The sequence below is a fragment of the Haliaeetus albicilla genome, chromosome 25 (genome assembly GCF_947461875.1).
Source record: "Haliaeetus albicilla chromosome 25, bHalAlb1.1, whole genome shotgun sequence".
Lineage (NCBI taxonomy): Eukaryota > Metazoa > Chordata > Aves > Accipitriformes > Accipitridae > Haliaeetus > Haliaeetus albicilla.
In genome coordinates, this window is record NC_091507.1 from 4,461,533 (window position 1) to 4,477,760 (window position 16,228).

The window sequence follows — 16,228 nt, forward strand, 5'->3', positions numbered from 1 at the left end:
TTTTAGGACTACAACCTTTTAACATCTGCTGTGAGGTACTGTACACAGTATTAACTTTGCAAAAGTACCTGTGCTAACAGAAGCTAAGCAAATACACAAGCATCTTTCTCTCAGTGCAGCTGAGTTTGGTCTATGAACTATAGTTACTCTATACTGCAGGTGGAATACATGCGGCCCAAGAGCCAGTGATAACACATACGTAAACACAAATAACGCACGCATAGATTGTTACTGAAACAACACTAAAATGCGTGTTTTATCTTTGGCTGGCAGGATGTCATATCAAGGCTGTATTTTTCCCTCAGCAAACAAAAGGTCTCCATCCTTACTATTAGAGCACAGCTATGTACAGAGCTTCAAGAGCATTCCAATGACTATCATGTTTAACAGCACCTTTATGTATAGGTTCTTTAAAAAATCTTTGAGGCCCCCCAGCATTGAGCAGGAGGAGGCTGGACTAGTTGAATGTGAGCCAGCAATGTGCCCTTGCAGCAAGGAAAGCCAACAGCATCCTGAGCTGTGCTACAAGAAGCGTTGCCAGCAGGTCAATGGAGGGGATCCTTACCCTCTACTCAGCCTTGGTGAGACACGCCTGGAGCACTGTGTCCAGTTCTGGGCTCCCCAGTACAAAGAGACAGGGACACACTGGAGAGAGTCCAGTGAAAAGACCACGAAGATGATCAATGGACTGGAGCATCTGGCATACAAGGAGAGGCAGAGAGAGTTGGGACTGCTCAGCCTGGAGAAGAGAAGCCCGCAGGGGACCTTATCCATGTGCATAAATACCTGAGGGGACTGCAAAGAGGACGGAGCCAGACTCTTCTCAGTGGTGCCCAGTGACACGACTAGAGGCAATGGGCACAAACTGAAACACACCAGAAATTCCACTGAAACAAAATAAAACACTTTTTTACTGTGAGGGTGATCGAGTATTGGAACAGGCTGCCCAGGGAGGTTGTGGACTCTCAATCCTTGGGAGATCCGCAGAACCCAACCGGACACAGCCCTCGGCAACCCGCTGCAGCTGACCCTGCTGTGAGCAGGGCCATCGGACTAGATCATCTCCAAAGGTCGCTGCCAACCTGAACTGTTCTCTGACTCTATCATCTCCTGAGATACCATCCAGCTTGAACTCTCCTATGATCCTAATGAGCCAAATTGGAAGAAAAGATAAAAAAGGCAAAAGAAAAATCATTATCCACTGACTCTACCATCACTACACACTATTGGTTTTACTGTCATACCAGACAAGTGCCTTTACTGACCAAGTGATTCATTCTTCTAATGAATTATTCTTCAAGGTGTAGATTTTAATAATTTAAGCAAAACCCATGCACTGTACCATCCCCCTTCTACTTAGCAGCAGCCTTCCTACGCAAAGGAAGCAGTTAGCTTTGAAGCAAATTTAGCTGACCTATATATGCCAATATTTCATGCTATGCTTAATCTGAATTATTTTCAGCATGCACTTCTCTCATCTGTGACTCAGGAACTCTGTGCCATACACAGTTGTTCAAAATACTCTAAATGTACCTCACATGCAGAAAAAGTATGGACTTCAGAGAAAAATTACATAGGCTTATGTAAGGAAAGACTGTTGCATAAGGCACAAATTCAGAAGTAATCTTCAGTCATTCCCTATTGCCTGAGAACTTACCCAAGGAAATTGCGATATTTACATTTTGTATAAAATTTCTTTGTTAAAAAAAGCGAATTAGTCATAAAGAAGATATCTTCCTTAAAATTTTATTGCTTCCTTTTCAAAAAATTGTAAATAGCATTGGAAAAATTGTAACTTAGTACTATTTCAACTACTACTATCTAGCTGGACAACATCACAATGATGAAATCCTAGAAGCTTCAGAATATCTGTATTTTTGGATTCTCTCAATTTCCGAAGGCAGAATGAGAGTAAGATGCCCTGGATGTGGCTAATAGGAAAGGCCCATGTTTGCACATGCCTAACTCTACAAAGGATTTTGTGCTGTGATTCACAAAAATGCTTCATGGTCTATGTGCCCTTGAGCCTATTCTTAAAACCTGAGAGAAAATCTTATATTTTAGGAAAACAAGGAAATCTGTCAACCATGAACCCAACAGACCAACGCACTGCTATCATCCTGAATCTACAGAAGGAAAACAACTACGTTATTAGCTCCCTCAATTTTTATGGTTGGTAAGAAAACAAATGACAATTCTAAAGTATAATGGTAAATTGTCCCAAGTCAGCAGCTAAAAATTTCATTGACATCTTTTTAGCAAAAACCTTCAGCTAGTGTTTTTATAGTCTAGGACATGGTACAGATTGTACACTGAGGAATAGTTTATCAGGTGTATGTCATAAAACATGGAAAAATTCAAACCGAACACTGAAAGTATAAGCGAAAATGGAAAGTGTTACACAACCTTAACTCTAACAAGTCACTGCCAGACATCCACTACAATAAATACCCTACTAGAGAGCAGTGTAAGCCACAGACAGCTGGGGAGCTGATTTTCAGATAAGGATTCTATACTGCAACATGCCTGTAAGTGCTGGAAAAGGAACACAATTAAATCAATCAATGCATCAAAAATATCAAATTTGAAAAAGCTTTAATAACTGAATTGACATGTTGGGCTGGGTGAAGAAGGTAATTTATTGTAGCATTTGGACCTATGACAGGATTTGTCACTCACAACAGATGGCAGCACATTTCAGATTAAAAGGTATGTGAGAGATTTGATTTCCCTTGGTTTTGCCTCCCCCCACCCCCCTCTCTTTTCAATTTTCCTTGGAATCCTTATTACTCCCATTGCATTGTACTGCTCTGACCTTCATTCCAAAAGCCAAATAATTACCTGTTTCTCTTTTGGACAGACAAAGCAGAACAGGAAAAACTCTATATTCTGAATTCTATGTAGTTTTTTAGAGACACAGCTCTTCACTCTTAAGAAAACCAACAGAAGGACTATGTGAGCAGTGAAGATGGCTGCTAGCAAAAGTATGCTTCTAAGAAGTTTGAAGAGGTGCAAAGCTGAATCAACGTAATTTGGATGTCAGAACTGTGGCTTCTTTGGTATAGCTTGTTTCACTTTTGTCAATGCACCTGCTTTGTTGGTGTAAATACAACCACCATAGGAGTATTTTGTGTTCTCCTGTCTTCACACTGGTAGGACGCTTATAGTGTAGACATAACCTAAGCTTCATGTTAGTAACTGAGGCCAACATTTTCACTTAAAGGAAGTCTTTGAATTAAGACACCTACAAATAAACATAACCTGACATGTAAAAAGTTTGACTCCTGAGATAAACAATGCTTGGAAGTACTCAGCACTTCTAAGAACTGGGCCACTTCAAAGTGTGCACCAAAAAGCTCATACTCAAAGAGGAGCAAACCAAACATTGCAGGACTTGACATTTGGATAGGAAGTAACAATCCTAAAATGAAATTAAACACTCAATTTTTTTATACCTCAAGGGGGGCATTCATGGTCCTACAGTAGAAGTGACAACACCTAGCCACCTTAGTGGTGGAATTCCTATGCCATCAACCCATGGAGCCTAAATGGAAATTATGCCCGACTGCTTTGTTTTTCCGGGCATAGATAAGCCCTGAGACAGTCACCTATGTGAAGAGGCAATTATCTACTTACTTATTTTAATACAGGTAAACAATTAGAGCTTTAACTTGCCCAAGCCCTGTCTTGTACTGGAGGGATTTGACTGCACTGCCCCTGGGCCAGGCACTTTCTCCAGCCTGCTTCTCCAGCAGCAGGCAACTCAAAGGAGTCTCCCTGGCTGTATTTTTTTTTCTGTTAAACCACATGATCAGTCAGTATATCTCATCAAGTGCCACAACTTACCATTTCATTCCATCTGCAAATGTACTTGAGAATCGTTTTATATTTCCTTCCAGGTAACTGATAAAGCTATTGAGCACTATTACGCCAAGAACAGATTCCTGCGAGTTCCCACTAGAAGCAACCTTTGAGATGAATATTCCCCAACTCTAATCATTTTTCAAGACGTTTTTGTCAGCCCGTTTTTAATCCATTTGGTTAACCCTAGATTACACTGATTTTACACACTGTTACTTAATTTTGTTTTTAACCACTGTGTCAACAAGACTAAGTAAATGTCATAAAGTAGTCTAAGTGTATTATTGTCAGCACAGCTATCTCTGTCAACTTCATTTGTGATTTTGGAAAAAGCAGTATCAAGTTTGTCCAACAAGATCTATTATCCATAAAAACTTGCTGGCTGGCATTAGGCATGATGTCATCTCTTCATTTTTTGTTGGAGGTATCTAGTTTCAACCTTCCAATGATTTTGCTTGACCTATAGTTACCTGGATCATCTTGTTTAACCTTTAAAAATTCTGGCACAACATTTTCTTTTTCCAGTTCACTGGAAGTCCCCTTGGTATGCCAAGATTTGTTAAAAAGCAACAATAATGGTTTAGACAGTTCAACTCTATTAATACTCTTCTGTGCAAGTTTTCTAGTCTGACAGAGAATTAAGGAGGAAATATTATTACCGAGTTTCACTCCTAACTTCAATTTTAGAAGAGCTGAACTTCTACTAGAATGACCTGTCAGCATTTTCATAATGAAGTGTAAAGCACCCATCAGTATCTTTGCTATAATGTTTCAAATAATCTCAAGTGCTTCTGTGCCTTGCAGCCGCAAAACATTTGAAATATTACAGGGACAGTTTGCTTTTTATATAGTTGTTCCACTATATGTATTTCCTTTTGTCGTTTCTCTCTTCCTCCCACCATTTGCCTATACTTTATGGGAAAGCCTGGAAGTTTTACATGATAAGATTAAAGGACAGATACAAGAAGAAAACCCTAAACTTTTGTATGGTCTTGTAAGCAACCTTTACGGCCGTGTCTGATAGAATTTTTAGAAGCTTTGGGTTCAGCTAATGTTAATAAATAATCAATGCAATAAACTTGTTTTTGGTAAACTCCTTAAACTGTAGAGGTTTGAACTTAAATGGTATTTAAACACTAGCCCTGTAAATTTGGCATGCATTATTTCTGAAGTTATTGATTAAACATCTTTCATCTGCTGTCACATCTTATAGCATTTATACTAGCAGTTGGACAGACAAGATGTTGTATAACAATTTCTGTCTTATTACCCTACTTTATCTGAAAATACAGATAAAAAAATTTCTTTGGAAAAAACAATAACAGTATGAAACAAGATTCAAATTGAATGTAAGAAGCTTTTTAAATAGATTAGTGGATTCATCATTGGTTATAGCTCTTATTTGCTGAATGGAATTACTAGCAAACTGTCAGTTATATCTACTAAATTAATACCTAACATCTAGATTTCAATATGCTCAGTTTGAAGCAAATTTGAGTATTTCTTCAAATACTTAACCTCAACTTCTACTCTCTTATATGGGTAAAATACAACAGAACAGTAGAAAGACAATGTTTTTGTGAATGCCTTTAGTATGTGTGGATTAAGTAAGAAAAACATTTGGCCCTTTACATAAGAAGATAAGAGCAGTACAACTTGCAATTAATATGAAAATTTGGATGTGAAGTTCTCCCTAAAATGGCAAAAGTGATTGCTTGCTTGTGGGAGATGGGTTACCTAGAAGAACTTTTGCCTGACATTTGGCTGATACCACCATACTTGATCGACTTTGTAAAGCCTCCTTCTAAATCACTACACAACACTAACCCACCTACTGATCTATCACGAGGAATGAAAATGCTAGTTTTCTTTTTTCGCATCAGGAAAAGTGACCACATTGATACCCTGTTATGTAGAATCTCCCCTAATACAAATATAACAACGTAAAACAATTTCAGGATTGTTTAGGCTTCGATTATGTCCATCTGCACACTGCTCTAATGTTCAAAAGCCCTTTCCAGTGTGGTAACCAATAGCTTATTTTTAAAAATAAACTTTGTCTGAATTAAATTTTAGTTAATTCCTTATCTTTCTGTCATCCGATTGCATACCAGAACTAGACTTTTTTTTTTTAATAAGCTCCGTTATTAGAGAGAATACAACGTGAGAAAACAGCTACTAACACAGGCCACAACTGGACTGTCAAAGGACTGTTCTAAAAGACCAAATCCTGAAGAAGTATTATCAACCTTCTCAATTTCAGTGGAGATTCCTTTCATAGGGATTTGGGTTCCTGGGATTGAAATAGTCTTGGAAGTAGAAGAAACAAATCAAAATAACGTATCTAATGAATGCTAGTTATAATGACCGAGAGAAGCAGGCTAACCCAGTGTCTTCTACCTGCTGGGATTTTGCTCCTCTGTCCAAGGCATCTCTCAAGTCTGGAGGGCTCATTCTAGAACTGGCTTCAAGTCTTCTGACATGAAGACATGTATTTTCCACAGAATTTGTTTGTTTGTTTCAGCATATGAAACACCAAATATTTTTAGTCAATTCTACTTTTACCAACGCAGAACATAGGGCCAGTACCAAGTAAACTGGAATCCTGGCAATAAATCCTTTATCGATGTTTCTCACCTCCCCTATCACCTCTGCACTAACAGTACATTTTCCATTACTGAAGAGAACTTTTTGCAGTCAAACAGTGGAATCAAGATTACAAAACCAAAATAGATCCTAAATTTAAATTTCAATTTAATTCTTTTTTTTGAAGGAAAGACAAAGCTTTCCTTCTAAAAGGAAAAGCTCTGTAAAGACATTCTTTTCTGATACAAAAACAGATAAAGGTGGAAGTGATACTAAGACAGAGCCACACTGACACTTGCACAGCTCAGTTTACATACATAATTACCCTAATGACGTTCTAAAACATCAGACGCTTGCACCCAAATTTCTGTTTGCAGCCACTATAAAACCAATATAGACAATCCCTCTTTCCTTAGCAAGTATCTGACAGAACTATTTCAAGTAGCTAAGAGAAAAGATACAAAATCCATGTGCTTTGTGACTATGCTGCCAAAAATGACTTTGGCTGAGATAACTCTACAAAAACATTTGTTAACATAATGTTATTTATTTCCTTGTTTTGCCTAACTGCAATGTTTACTTTGTACCTGCGTATGTTTGCACTTTTATTAGGTTCAAGACCATGATTTCAAAGAAACATGGGTTCGTGCAAGAAATATTTAGTCTGATTTTATCAGTCTGAAAGATTCAATGCAACATTCTTAAAGCAATACCATGCAAAACGCCAATTTTCCCATTTCGTCTATGACCTGAAGTTGTGAGGAAAGACAGGAAATTTACCCGATTCCTGGAGATAGCGATACACCAAGAAATTCACTTCGTCACTGGTTATGCTCATCTTAGCCCAACCTCAATATGATGAGGTTTACGAGAAGTGTAATCCACGCTCTGTTCAAAGGGAAAGAAAAGAACAGGTTTTGTTTTATCTTGATTTATTATGAAATTTGTTATCAAAATAGAGGTGGCAATTGTTAAGGTGTTTAAAGATCTCATATAGTTATTAGAGCTCTTATGTCGCAATGCGAGGCACCCATTAAATATTGTGAATCAAATACTCAAGCTGTACCGTACCTTTTATTATAATTAAAGAGCAGTATTTAACACATATGAGAGAGTCAGAAGGAGCGGTTTAAATCTTGGAAGCCTTTGCAAATGTCAACTCTTTTACTTCTGTGGCTTTACTACAGGTTCTTCGGACACTCCTTTTTGCTGTGTGAGTATTTTCTTTTCAGCACTGCTGGCAATTACAGTCACGTATAACAAACCAAATCATAACCTTTTTGCAGCCCTGAATTTGTAATCTAGTTTTCTATCCAGTAGCTCATCCACTGAAAAGACAGATCCTCTCCTTACAAAACCATATTACGCAGTGAACTTAAATAAAGTTCCCATAAAATAGAAACAAATCTAAATTTAAGATGAGCCTGTACATTTTATTACTGGGGTGGGGTGCGGGGAAGAGAGAGAGGGGAAAAAAAGAGAGAACGTCATATACCTTGTGCCAACAAGGAATACAAATATCCTGGTATTATATAAAGTTATAATGTCTCTGCTGATTAATGGTGAGCAAGAATTAAACTTCAATTATTCACTTAAGTAACTGTAACCTTCAGGATGACAGTTTTACATTACTATTTTGGGCATACACTCTGATAATAAAACCATTGTTTTTAGATGATAAATTTGAACATTTTCCATTAAATCTTGATGATTCATTTCTGTTTGGGAATCTGACTTAAGTAGTTTGGTTTTAAAAGCTGCAAGTACTTCTCAGACATAAACTTTGCAACTTTGTCAGCCACACCATACCTATAACTAATCATGTCAAGATCTGGATGCAGAAGCACAGACTACGCTCTTCTCGCGTATTACAAATGAAAGACCGTAGGCGTGTGCCGTTTGTTTCAATTTCCCGTATGTCTCTTCTTGGCAAGCGGAAAGGTCTTTGTTCATCGAAAACCTCTTCAGTAATTCCTGTTGCCTAAAGTAGCACCTGCTACTGCAGGCAATGCTGATCGACTACAAGTTTCCCCTGCTGATGATTTAAACCAGCAGGTCACTCATGACTGTAACAGATGTCTCTGCATATTTATGTAAATGGAGGTCTTTCGAACCCCGGTAAGCCTTTTATTCTCCCGGGCTGCTATATTTCATCAATGGCTCGGACGCTGGTTTTCCATAAGAAACCACAGCTTGCTAATTTGGGACACATCTTCCTCAAGTATTCTAGTCTTTATTATGACAGTTTGTGCTTCACAGAGAACAAGAAGAAAGAAAATACTTAAAATTGTGTAGTCTCAGTGAGGAAAATTTCATCTACTTTTGGAAAGAATGATCACTTTCTGCTAAGCTTCTGGCTGAGGACAATATCAGCTCTATCCAACATCCAGTCCTGTCACACATGCCACGTATTGCCCAGGGAAGCCATTCAGTCTCTTTTCTCCTCAATCCCTCATCTGTAAAATGGGCTCAAATTTCTCTGCCACAGGATCAGGAGACTGGAAGCACCGGTAGCTGTAAGGGCTTTAGTTACCAAGGTCGGCGACTGCAGGCAGTGAAAGCACCACTTTCACTATAACTTTGTACATGCTTCTGCCAGATAAACAGACTTGGTTCTGAATAATTAATAAATCCTTGTGCTCCTTTTTGCATAATCATTACCATACAATGAAGAACAAGACAGACATTCATGGCAACAGTTAAGGCCATTTTCATCCCTGCCTGAGTACTTAAAATACATCCGTATCGCTGCTACGGCCGTGATAACAATAAATCAAGAAACTCTGATAGCTGTGGGTTTAAAAAGAACACACGACATAACACTTCTAAAAGCATTTTAAAAATAGCAGTTTCAGAATTTGGTGGTAGGAAAGTTGGTAAAGATGAAACCTCTTACAAAAATTCAGTTTCAGCAATGACGTACTTTGTGGTAAAATGAACTTTATTATAAAAAAAAAAAATCAAGAAACTACAAATGCTGTTTCTGGATGCATCCTGCTAATTTAAGACATTAACATGGTATTTCCCACACACAGAGGGTTGCTTTGGGAAAAGGATGGGAAGGGAAGGGAAAGGAGGAGCGTTGTTTTTTGTTTGTTTTTCTAAATATGACTTTTCTAAAATGAATTAAAACCAGAGAAAATCAGCCTGACTGCAAAATAGTCTGACAGCCCCAGAAAATCCTCCACAGCAGCTACCTTTGTATCAGAATCCCAAGCACACGGAGTAGTTGGATTTACAATGCATTTTCCCTGAAGTCAGTCAACAGGAATTACTTTGACATATGTGTCGGATCGTATCTTTATACACATTGTTACCATGCCATAAATAACCAGATGATCCCCACTCATACATTTAAGGTTTCTTCACTCCCACAGATTCCACTGCAGCAATCAGATACACAACTGTAAAGCTTTTACCCGTCCAAAACGATACACAGATCTTGGCTTTGACCCAGAGAAATCTATTCATTAGAAATGTGGCTGAGCTATGAAAGACCATACTCAATTTCATTAACACTCTTTTTGATTTCTTTCTTCTCTACAGATAAACACCCCAAATAAAAGAGGCTACAGAAGACATGGTGGGAAGGAGAGAAGCATAACTGTCTTTTGTGTATTTCCAAGTCTGGTTCATAAGGAACAAACAACTAGCCTCCCTCAATTCATTTTTTTTTTTAATGTAGAAATGCAAAAGTCTGTAGAAAACCACAGAAACCTCTAGTTATCATTGTGATAGATTTATTTCTGCTAATTGATGGTCTCCTTTTGTTACTGGAGACTGGTATTACCTAGATTAATAGTTTTTTTAAAGAAATAAATGACAGCTTATAAACAATACCGATGTGCCTTTGGATACACTTCACATTTAACCCAGCAATAACACCTTAATTCTTCACAACGTCAAGAGGATTTACAAAAAGCATTCAAGCACATGTTTGAACTTTCTTTACTTGAAACACCTTTTCCTGCACCCAATTACACATAATGGAAAGTTCTATTTACTTCAACCTTGCCTTAAAAATCTGGGTTGTGATCCTGAAGATATTTGAGAATGTCCAGACATGTGAGCGGAGCCCACTAAGACTTCCCAAAGTATAATGGATCCCAAACATTCAAAGCCCATCGGCGGATGGGTTGTCAAAATAATGCGAAATTAAATTTAACACTTATTTTAAATGAACGCTCAACTCTCAGTTCTGCTGGGATAGATTTGCAGAAATGCTTCCCATACAGAGGTAAAAAGCTGGGGGGTTATTAGCTCAGATATGCTACCACGGTGCTTCTAGGGCTGCTTGGCTTTTGCTGAACTAAGTCATTCAGCTGGAGTTGAGCTGGCTCCAGCGAAGCTAACACCGCAGCACAGTGCCCTGTGCTCCGGGCGACCAGGGCAGCTTAATTCCTGGAGTACACCACCAGACCTGATTTGGCTCTGTGCACCGACTGTTCGCAGATTAAACCTTCCTGGAGCACTGGGAATCTTGTTAATGGGCCGTGCACGTGGCTCTGGAGAAGGCAGCCTCGTGTATAGCTATGGTTCAGCACAGCACTAGCCAGGTCGACTAAGAATAGTTTATTTACATCCCATCCCCTTACTTAAGGATTGCTCGTCCTTCATCCGGCGTATTTTAGCACTGTTGCCATAAATAAGGGAGATCTGGCTGAAGAATCAAGGGAAAATAACTTTTTCAACTTTGAAGTAGCATCTAGAGACACAACTCCTCCGTCTCTCTTGTAAATGATGCTCACAGAGTCCTCCAAGGCCGTGTCCTGCCCTCCAGGCGAACCCCAGGGCAGGGGACGGCCGAGGCTATTTCAGGAAAGGAGTTTACATTTGCTACTTGAAGGAGCATTGCCGTCCACAGGGACTGGGAGTTACCAGTCAACCTTCCCCTCAGGAAGGCGGAAACAGGCCAGACATTTAGGGAAAACACCTAAACTAAAACCTAAACCTGAAACCTAAATAGGAAGTCGGGCACTTCCCATTTCTGCATCCAGCTCAGCCGACAGATATTCATCAGATGGCCAGTCTGGCCCTCAGCTTACCCCCTAAAGAAATCTGCAAGCTCCAGTCTGCTTTAACCGAGTGCTGAGCAGTTGTCAGCTTCTTGGAGGATTTTTGGGGGATCATTATTGTTAAATAAACACCCTCCCCTCAAAAAAAATCAGCCCCAAACCCACAAATTTTCATTTACCTCCTGGAGCGGTTGCACTATTTGCCTACTTGTTTGACAAAGCTAGGCCGAAATGTCTTTTCCCAACCAAAGTTTCAATGACAATAACATTGCAATTAAAACAATGGGGGGTGAAGAGAAATTGTGTATTTGCTTTGGGGAAAAAAAAGGCAAAAATGAGAGGTTTCATAAAAATGAAAACACTCTCAAAAGTTCAAATATTTAATGTCGTCAAATTGATGCCCTGCTGCATGGGAACCAGAGTTCATGTACTTGTGCTCCCATTTTCTCGTCCAAGATGGCTCCACGCATCAAGGCGTGTCTCTCAGGACGACTACAGTCTCCCCAGCTCGGAGAAGAGAATGTGAACACGAGAACTAAAATAGACTCTAGGAAGGCACCGTGACAGCATAGCCAAATCAATGTGTTACTGTTTTGCATATGCTCTGTAGTTTAATGAAAAACAACGTTTCCCAAAGCCAGAAGCCACTTCTCACAAAACAAGTCACTTAGACAATCTCAATATTTTCTGTTGAAAAATACTTTCATCATAAACTTTCAATGAGCCCTACGCTTCTGTATTTCTAGGCTGTGTCTTACCATCGAGCCAGAACAGAGTCAGCAGCCAGCAGCTCTTCCCCAAAGGCTAACGAGCTCTGCTTGGCCCACACCATTGCATTCTTCAGTCTTGGCTTTTATTGCAGCTGCCTCTTCTCGAGGAGGAACTCCAGTACGTTTCTTTCCCCAAATGCCAAAACCGAACTTCTGGAGAGGAAAAGAGCTCACTCGGCCCCCTCTCCCCTCACAGCCTCTCCTGCCATTTCATGAAGCTAAAGAGTAAACCATCTTTTCTTTACAAGCATCCTGACAAAGGAATGAGACCACTGCATTCCTGCCGATTACAAGGTACAGAGCATGCAGCGTGGTTCTTCCCAAACTCCACCTATGCCAGACACCAAAATAACAGTGAGCCCTGTTCAAAATGCAGCTTGTGCATGCGTGACTTCCAGACTCCTCCTTGTAAGGCTTGAACTTGACACCTTGCTTTAAAAAAACTAAACCTAAAATATAAATAGTTACCCCTTCTAGAGATCATGCACTTAAAAAAGCAAATCAAGCTGTGCTCACAGTAAGACTGCACCGTATCTCCCTGGCCTTTCCTAATGAGGAGACAAATAGTTAACTATCCTCATTCTGTAAATGATCACCACAGGTCATCCAAGCTATTTAATGACAAAAATGAGGCAATTCAAACCTCTCAGAGCTATTGTCCTAGGCTCTTTACAGATGCTCACAGATGTCTTTGCATCACTTATACTGTTAATATTTTGAGGTTTTCTTCACAAGCACAGTAAAAAATTTGTTGGTTTGGGGAAAACAAAAGCCGAGATTCTGCAGAACACGGAAGTCTCCTTCAAGAATGATTACTGCGCTGTACAGTGTGTGCTGTCTCACTTAGAGATCTGTCACCGACGTTTATAGCAGCTCAGTAAGGACAGGGACCTCAGAGAGAAAAGGCAATAGGCTTGTCAGAAAACCTGCACTGCCAAATGTTAAGGCTGGCTCTTCTTTTGGTTTTTAGTTTTAAGTCTACGTATTTACATTGACCTGCTGCTGATTTTTCAAAGGCCACACTAAACCAAAACAAACCCAGGGAGCCCCAGCTCATCCCCATTCTCACCACTGCCTGTAAGGCCACACTCTGACAATAAGAAGTAACAACTGCATCTGTATCCGAGAACTTCAGGAAAAATGGCACAGATATAAAAAAAGGCCTAACTTGGATCCTGACACGTTAGGGTTTCTCATACAATTAATCACTGAACTCAACCGTATCAGCGTTCAAAATCTGGTGCCAACTGAAGAAGGAGGAGGTAGAAGGAACGACAACCATAGACAGGTGGCAGTGATCAATGAACCTGCAATTCTGTCTTGAAGATGTCACTCTTGATGAATCAAATGCTGTATGGGCAAATCTGACAAAAATGGGGTTTTCATTTAAATAAAATAAAAACTTTGATCAGGGAGAAGGTCAGTTTACTATGCAATACCTATAAAGACATGCTTTTGAACAGATGAATCTCTCTTTTTTTAGAGCATAACTGTGCCTACTGTATCTATCCTTTTAAAAATCTGCAATAAATTATCAAAATGGTTGTCTTGTCCTGGAAAAAATGTTAACAAAATAGTAACATCATCCAGCAAAATATCAAAACATTAAAAAAAAATAATCAAACCTAATACAAAAATATTAATAAAAATAACTCGGCCAATTAAAGACTTTGGCGGACAATATTGCAGAAAGTTTTATTTCCACATGAATACTACTTTTCTTTAAATTATAAATTACATTTCAAACTGAAAAGCCGTTTGGAACCAAACCCACATCTATTTATTTTTTTAAAAAGGGCAACAAGAGATATTCCAGCAATTTCTAAGTGCTATTCAAACATTTTCCAATTAATCAACAATTTCCAGAGCAAAATAACTAATTGTCAACAAAAGACAAGCCTTTCATCACAAAATTCCCAGCAAACTCTATCTCCTCTATCAAACGATGCAGAACTGTGCATCTGGTCTTTCATACTTACAATCTCTTAGTTTTATCAGGTTATTTTTCAGTTCTCAGCTGGTTTACTTAATTACATCAGCCTCCAGCATTTCAGTTCTAAGAGTTCAAGTGGATCTTTTCCAACTCCCTTTGCTGCAGAGTAAAATGGGTTTTCCTGTATTGATCTTTCCTTTTTGGCACTTTGCTAAGGGGAAAAAAAAGCAAACAAACCCAACTGCTCTTCTTAATTAGTGTAATTGTGTTATACCTCTTTTATAGCTTAGTTCTAAGAAGAGGCAACTTCAATGAATTTTTTTCTTTAATAAACAAAAATAATGTTTATGCTAGTATATTGTATGGAAAGCCTGGGAAGCCAAAAATAAGATTGATGGGAGAGTAAAAGTTGACAGTAGTTCTAGAGCTTGCAAATGAAATTACTTGTCTTAAAATAAAAAAAGGAAGGAATTAGAGAGGCTTGAGAAATCAAACCACATGATTGGATTTAGTTTGAGAATTAAGATACCTCATCAGTTTTGGAACAACTGAAGTCAATTGGGAATGCTGCCACTAAACAGAACAAGAATTTTCTTCCTTACATGAGCACAAAATGGCAATTAGGACAAACTGGGGGACAATAGCATGTGTCCACTCATTTCAAACCAATTAGTCCAAAACACACGATCATCTGACTGTGCAGTTACTTGTCTGTGTGCGTGTGCATTTCCATGTATGCATGGAATGCAACAAGAAATGTGTTTTAAATCTTACAAGTAGCGCTACGCGCTAAAAAAAGTTAAGGAAGATTGCAAGTTCAAAAAGATGGCACAATTACTCTATCGATACTTGCTTTTCTTGATTTTTGGCAAGAGGAACAGGGTATTAATACCATCTCAAATTTAACTTTTCACTTAATTTACCTGGATTTTTACTAAAATGTCAACAAAACCAGAAGGAGCAAACATTAGCATTTACATTTTTCATTGGTGCTTCACACTAACAGAGTACTGAGATGAAAGAATATGATGGGATGAGTTCCTGCCAGAACTAGTTGTACCCGTTTCATTTTCTTCCTGTGACCGCAGACATGAGTAAAATAGCAGAACTGAACTTTTAGAATTAACATCCCCCAAATATTTAGAATAAAGCACAGTTTCTTTTTCAGCTGTTGACAATTTCTCTGACACGTCACAGTAAAGATCCACTAAAAGTTCAATGTGAGGTATCTCAGTCCCAAGCTTGCCTATAAGAATGGATGTAGACAGACGCCCGACTGCGATGAGACAGGCCAAGGTCCAGTAGATAAAACATTTGCCCTTGAGGTGCCACCATGCGGCTGGGACAGAAAAGGAGCTTCCAGAACCTCCGCAAAGCCCTGAGCCACCCACTGCATGGGCAGCAGAGGTTAGCAGGCATGATGGCCATTTTAAATGAGGCAACGCCATAGCATGGAATACAAGAGAGATGGGTCTGGAAGAACAAGTGAGAGACAGCCTGAAGGCCTTGCCCGAAAGATGGAATACCTGAATAAGGCTTTTTTTGTTATTTCCGATTTTTGTCCTGCAACTTTGCTGTTTAAATTGGTGCAACTCCAGTAGCAGGGGCCAAAATCATGATTTTTCCCAGTACATCTGAGTACTTCAACTAGGCTGCAGAATCAGTTTGTGTATCGCTTATGTGCCTTATTTTTGAAGAGCGAGGTAAGGATAAAACATCCACGTGTGGCTTTTACCGTGTTCCTTACATAAACTACTTCCTACACCACCCTGAGGCATCACCACACCGCTATCACCTTACTGGTTGCAACGGTATTAGTGCCAGTTACAGCGGTAGGTACCTCCACTACCCACCACGTTACGGACAGGCATGGCAGGCGTGTGGCGTAAACACTGTGAGACCAGGGAGGTGACCTGCAGTAAGCGTAAAGGGGCGTGAGATCCTTTCACACCTGCGATCTTGCGTTTAGTTCCTCTGGCCCAAAGCAGCAGGGCGCGGGAAATGCTCTCCGGGCAAGGGGCAGCAACACAGACACAGCAGCGAGGCCATGCAGAAGGGCCTGT

At 39.4% G+C, this 16,228-nt stretch overlaps 1 protein-coding gene across 2 annotated transcripts in view; it reads right to left on the bottom strand.

Annotated features, from left to right (window-relative positions):
* TBL1X (transducin beta like 1 X-linked) overlaps positions 1 to 16,228 on the bottom strand; it is a 203,188-nt gene that overhangs the window by 50,210 nt on the left and 136,750 nt on the right. For both annotated transcript variants that reach the window (XM_069770431.1, XM_069770432.1), the window contains exon 4: positions 7,228 to 7,335. In XM_069770431.1, coding sequence (XP_069626532.1) covers positions 7,228 to 7,285 — 58 coding nt within the window. In that variant the 5' untranslated portion in view covers positions 7,286 to 7,335. The remainder of the gene's footprint in view (positions 1 to 7,227; positions 7,336 to 16,228) is intronic.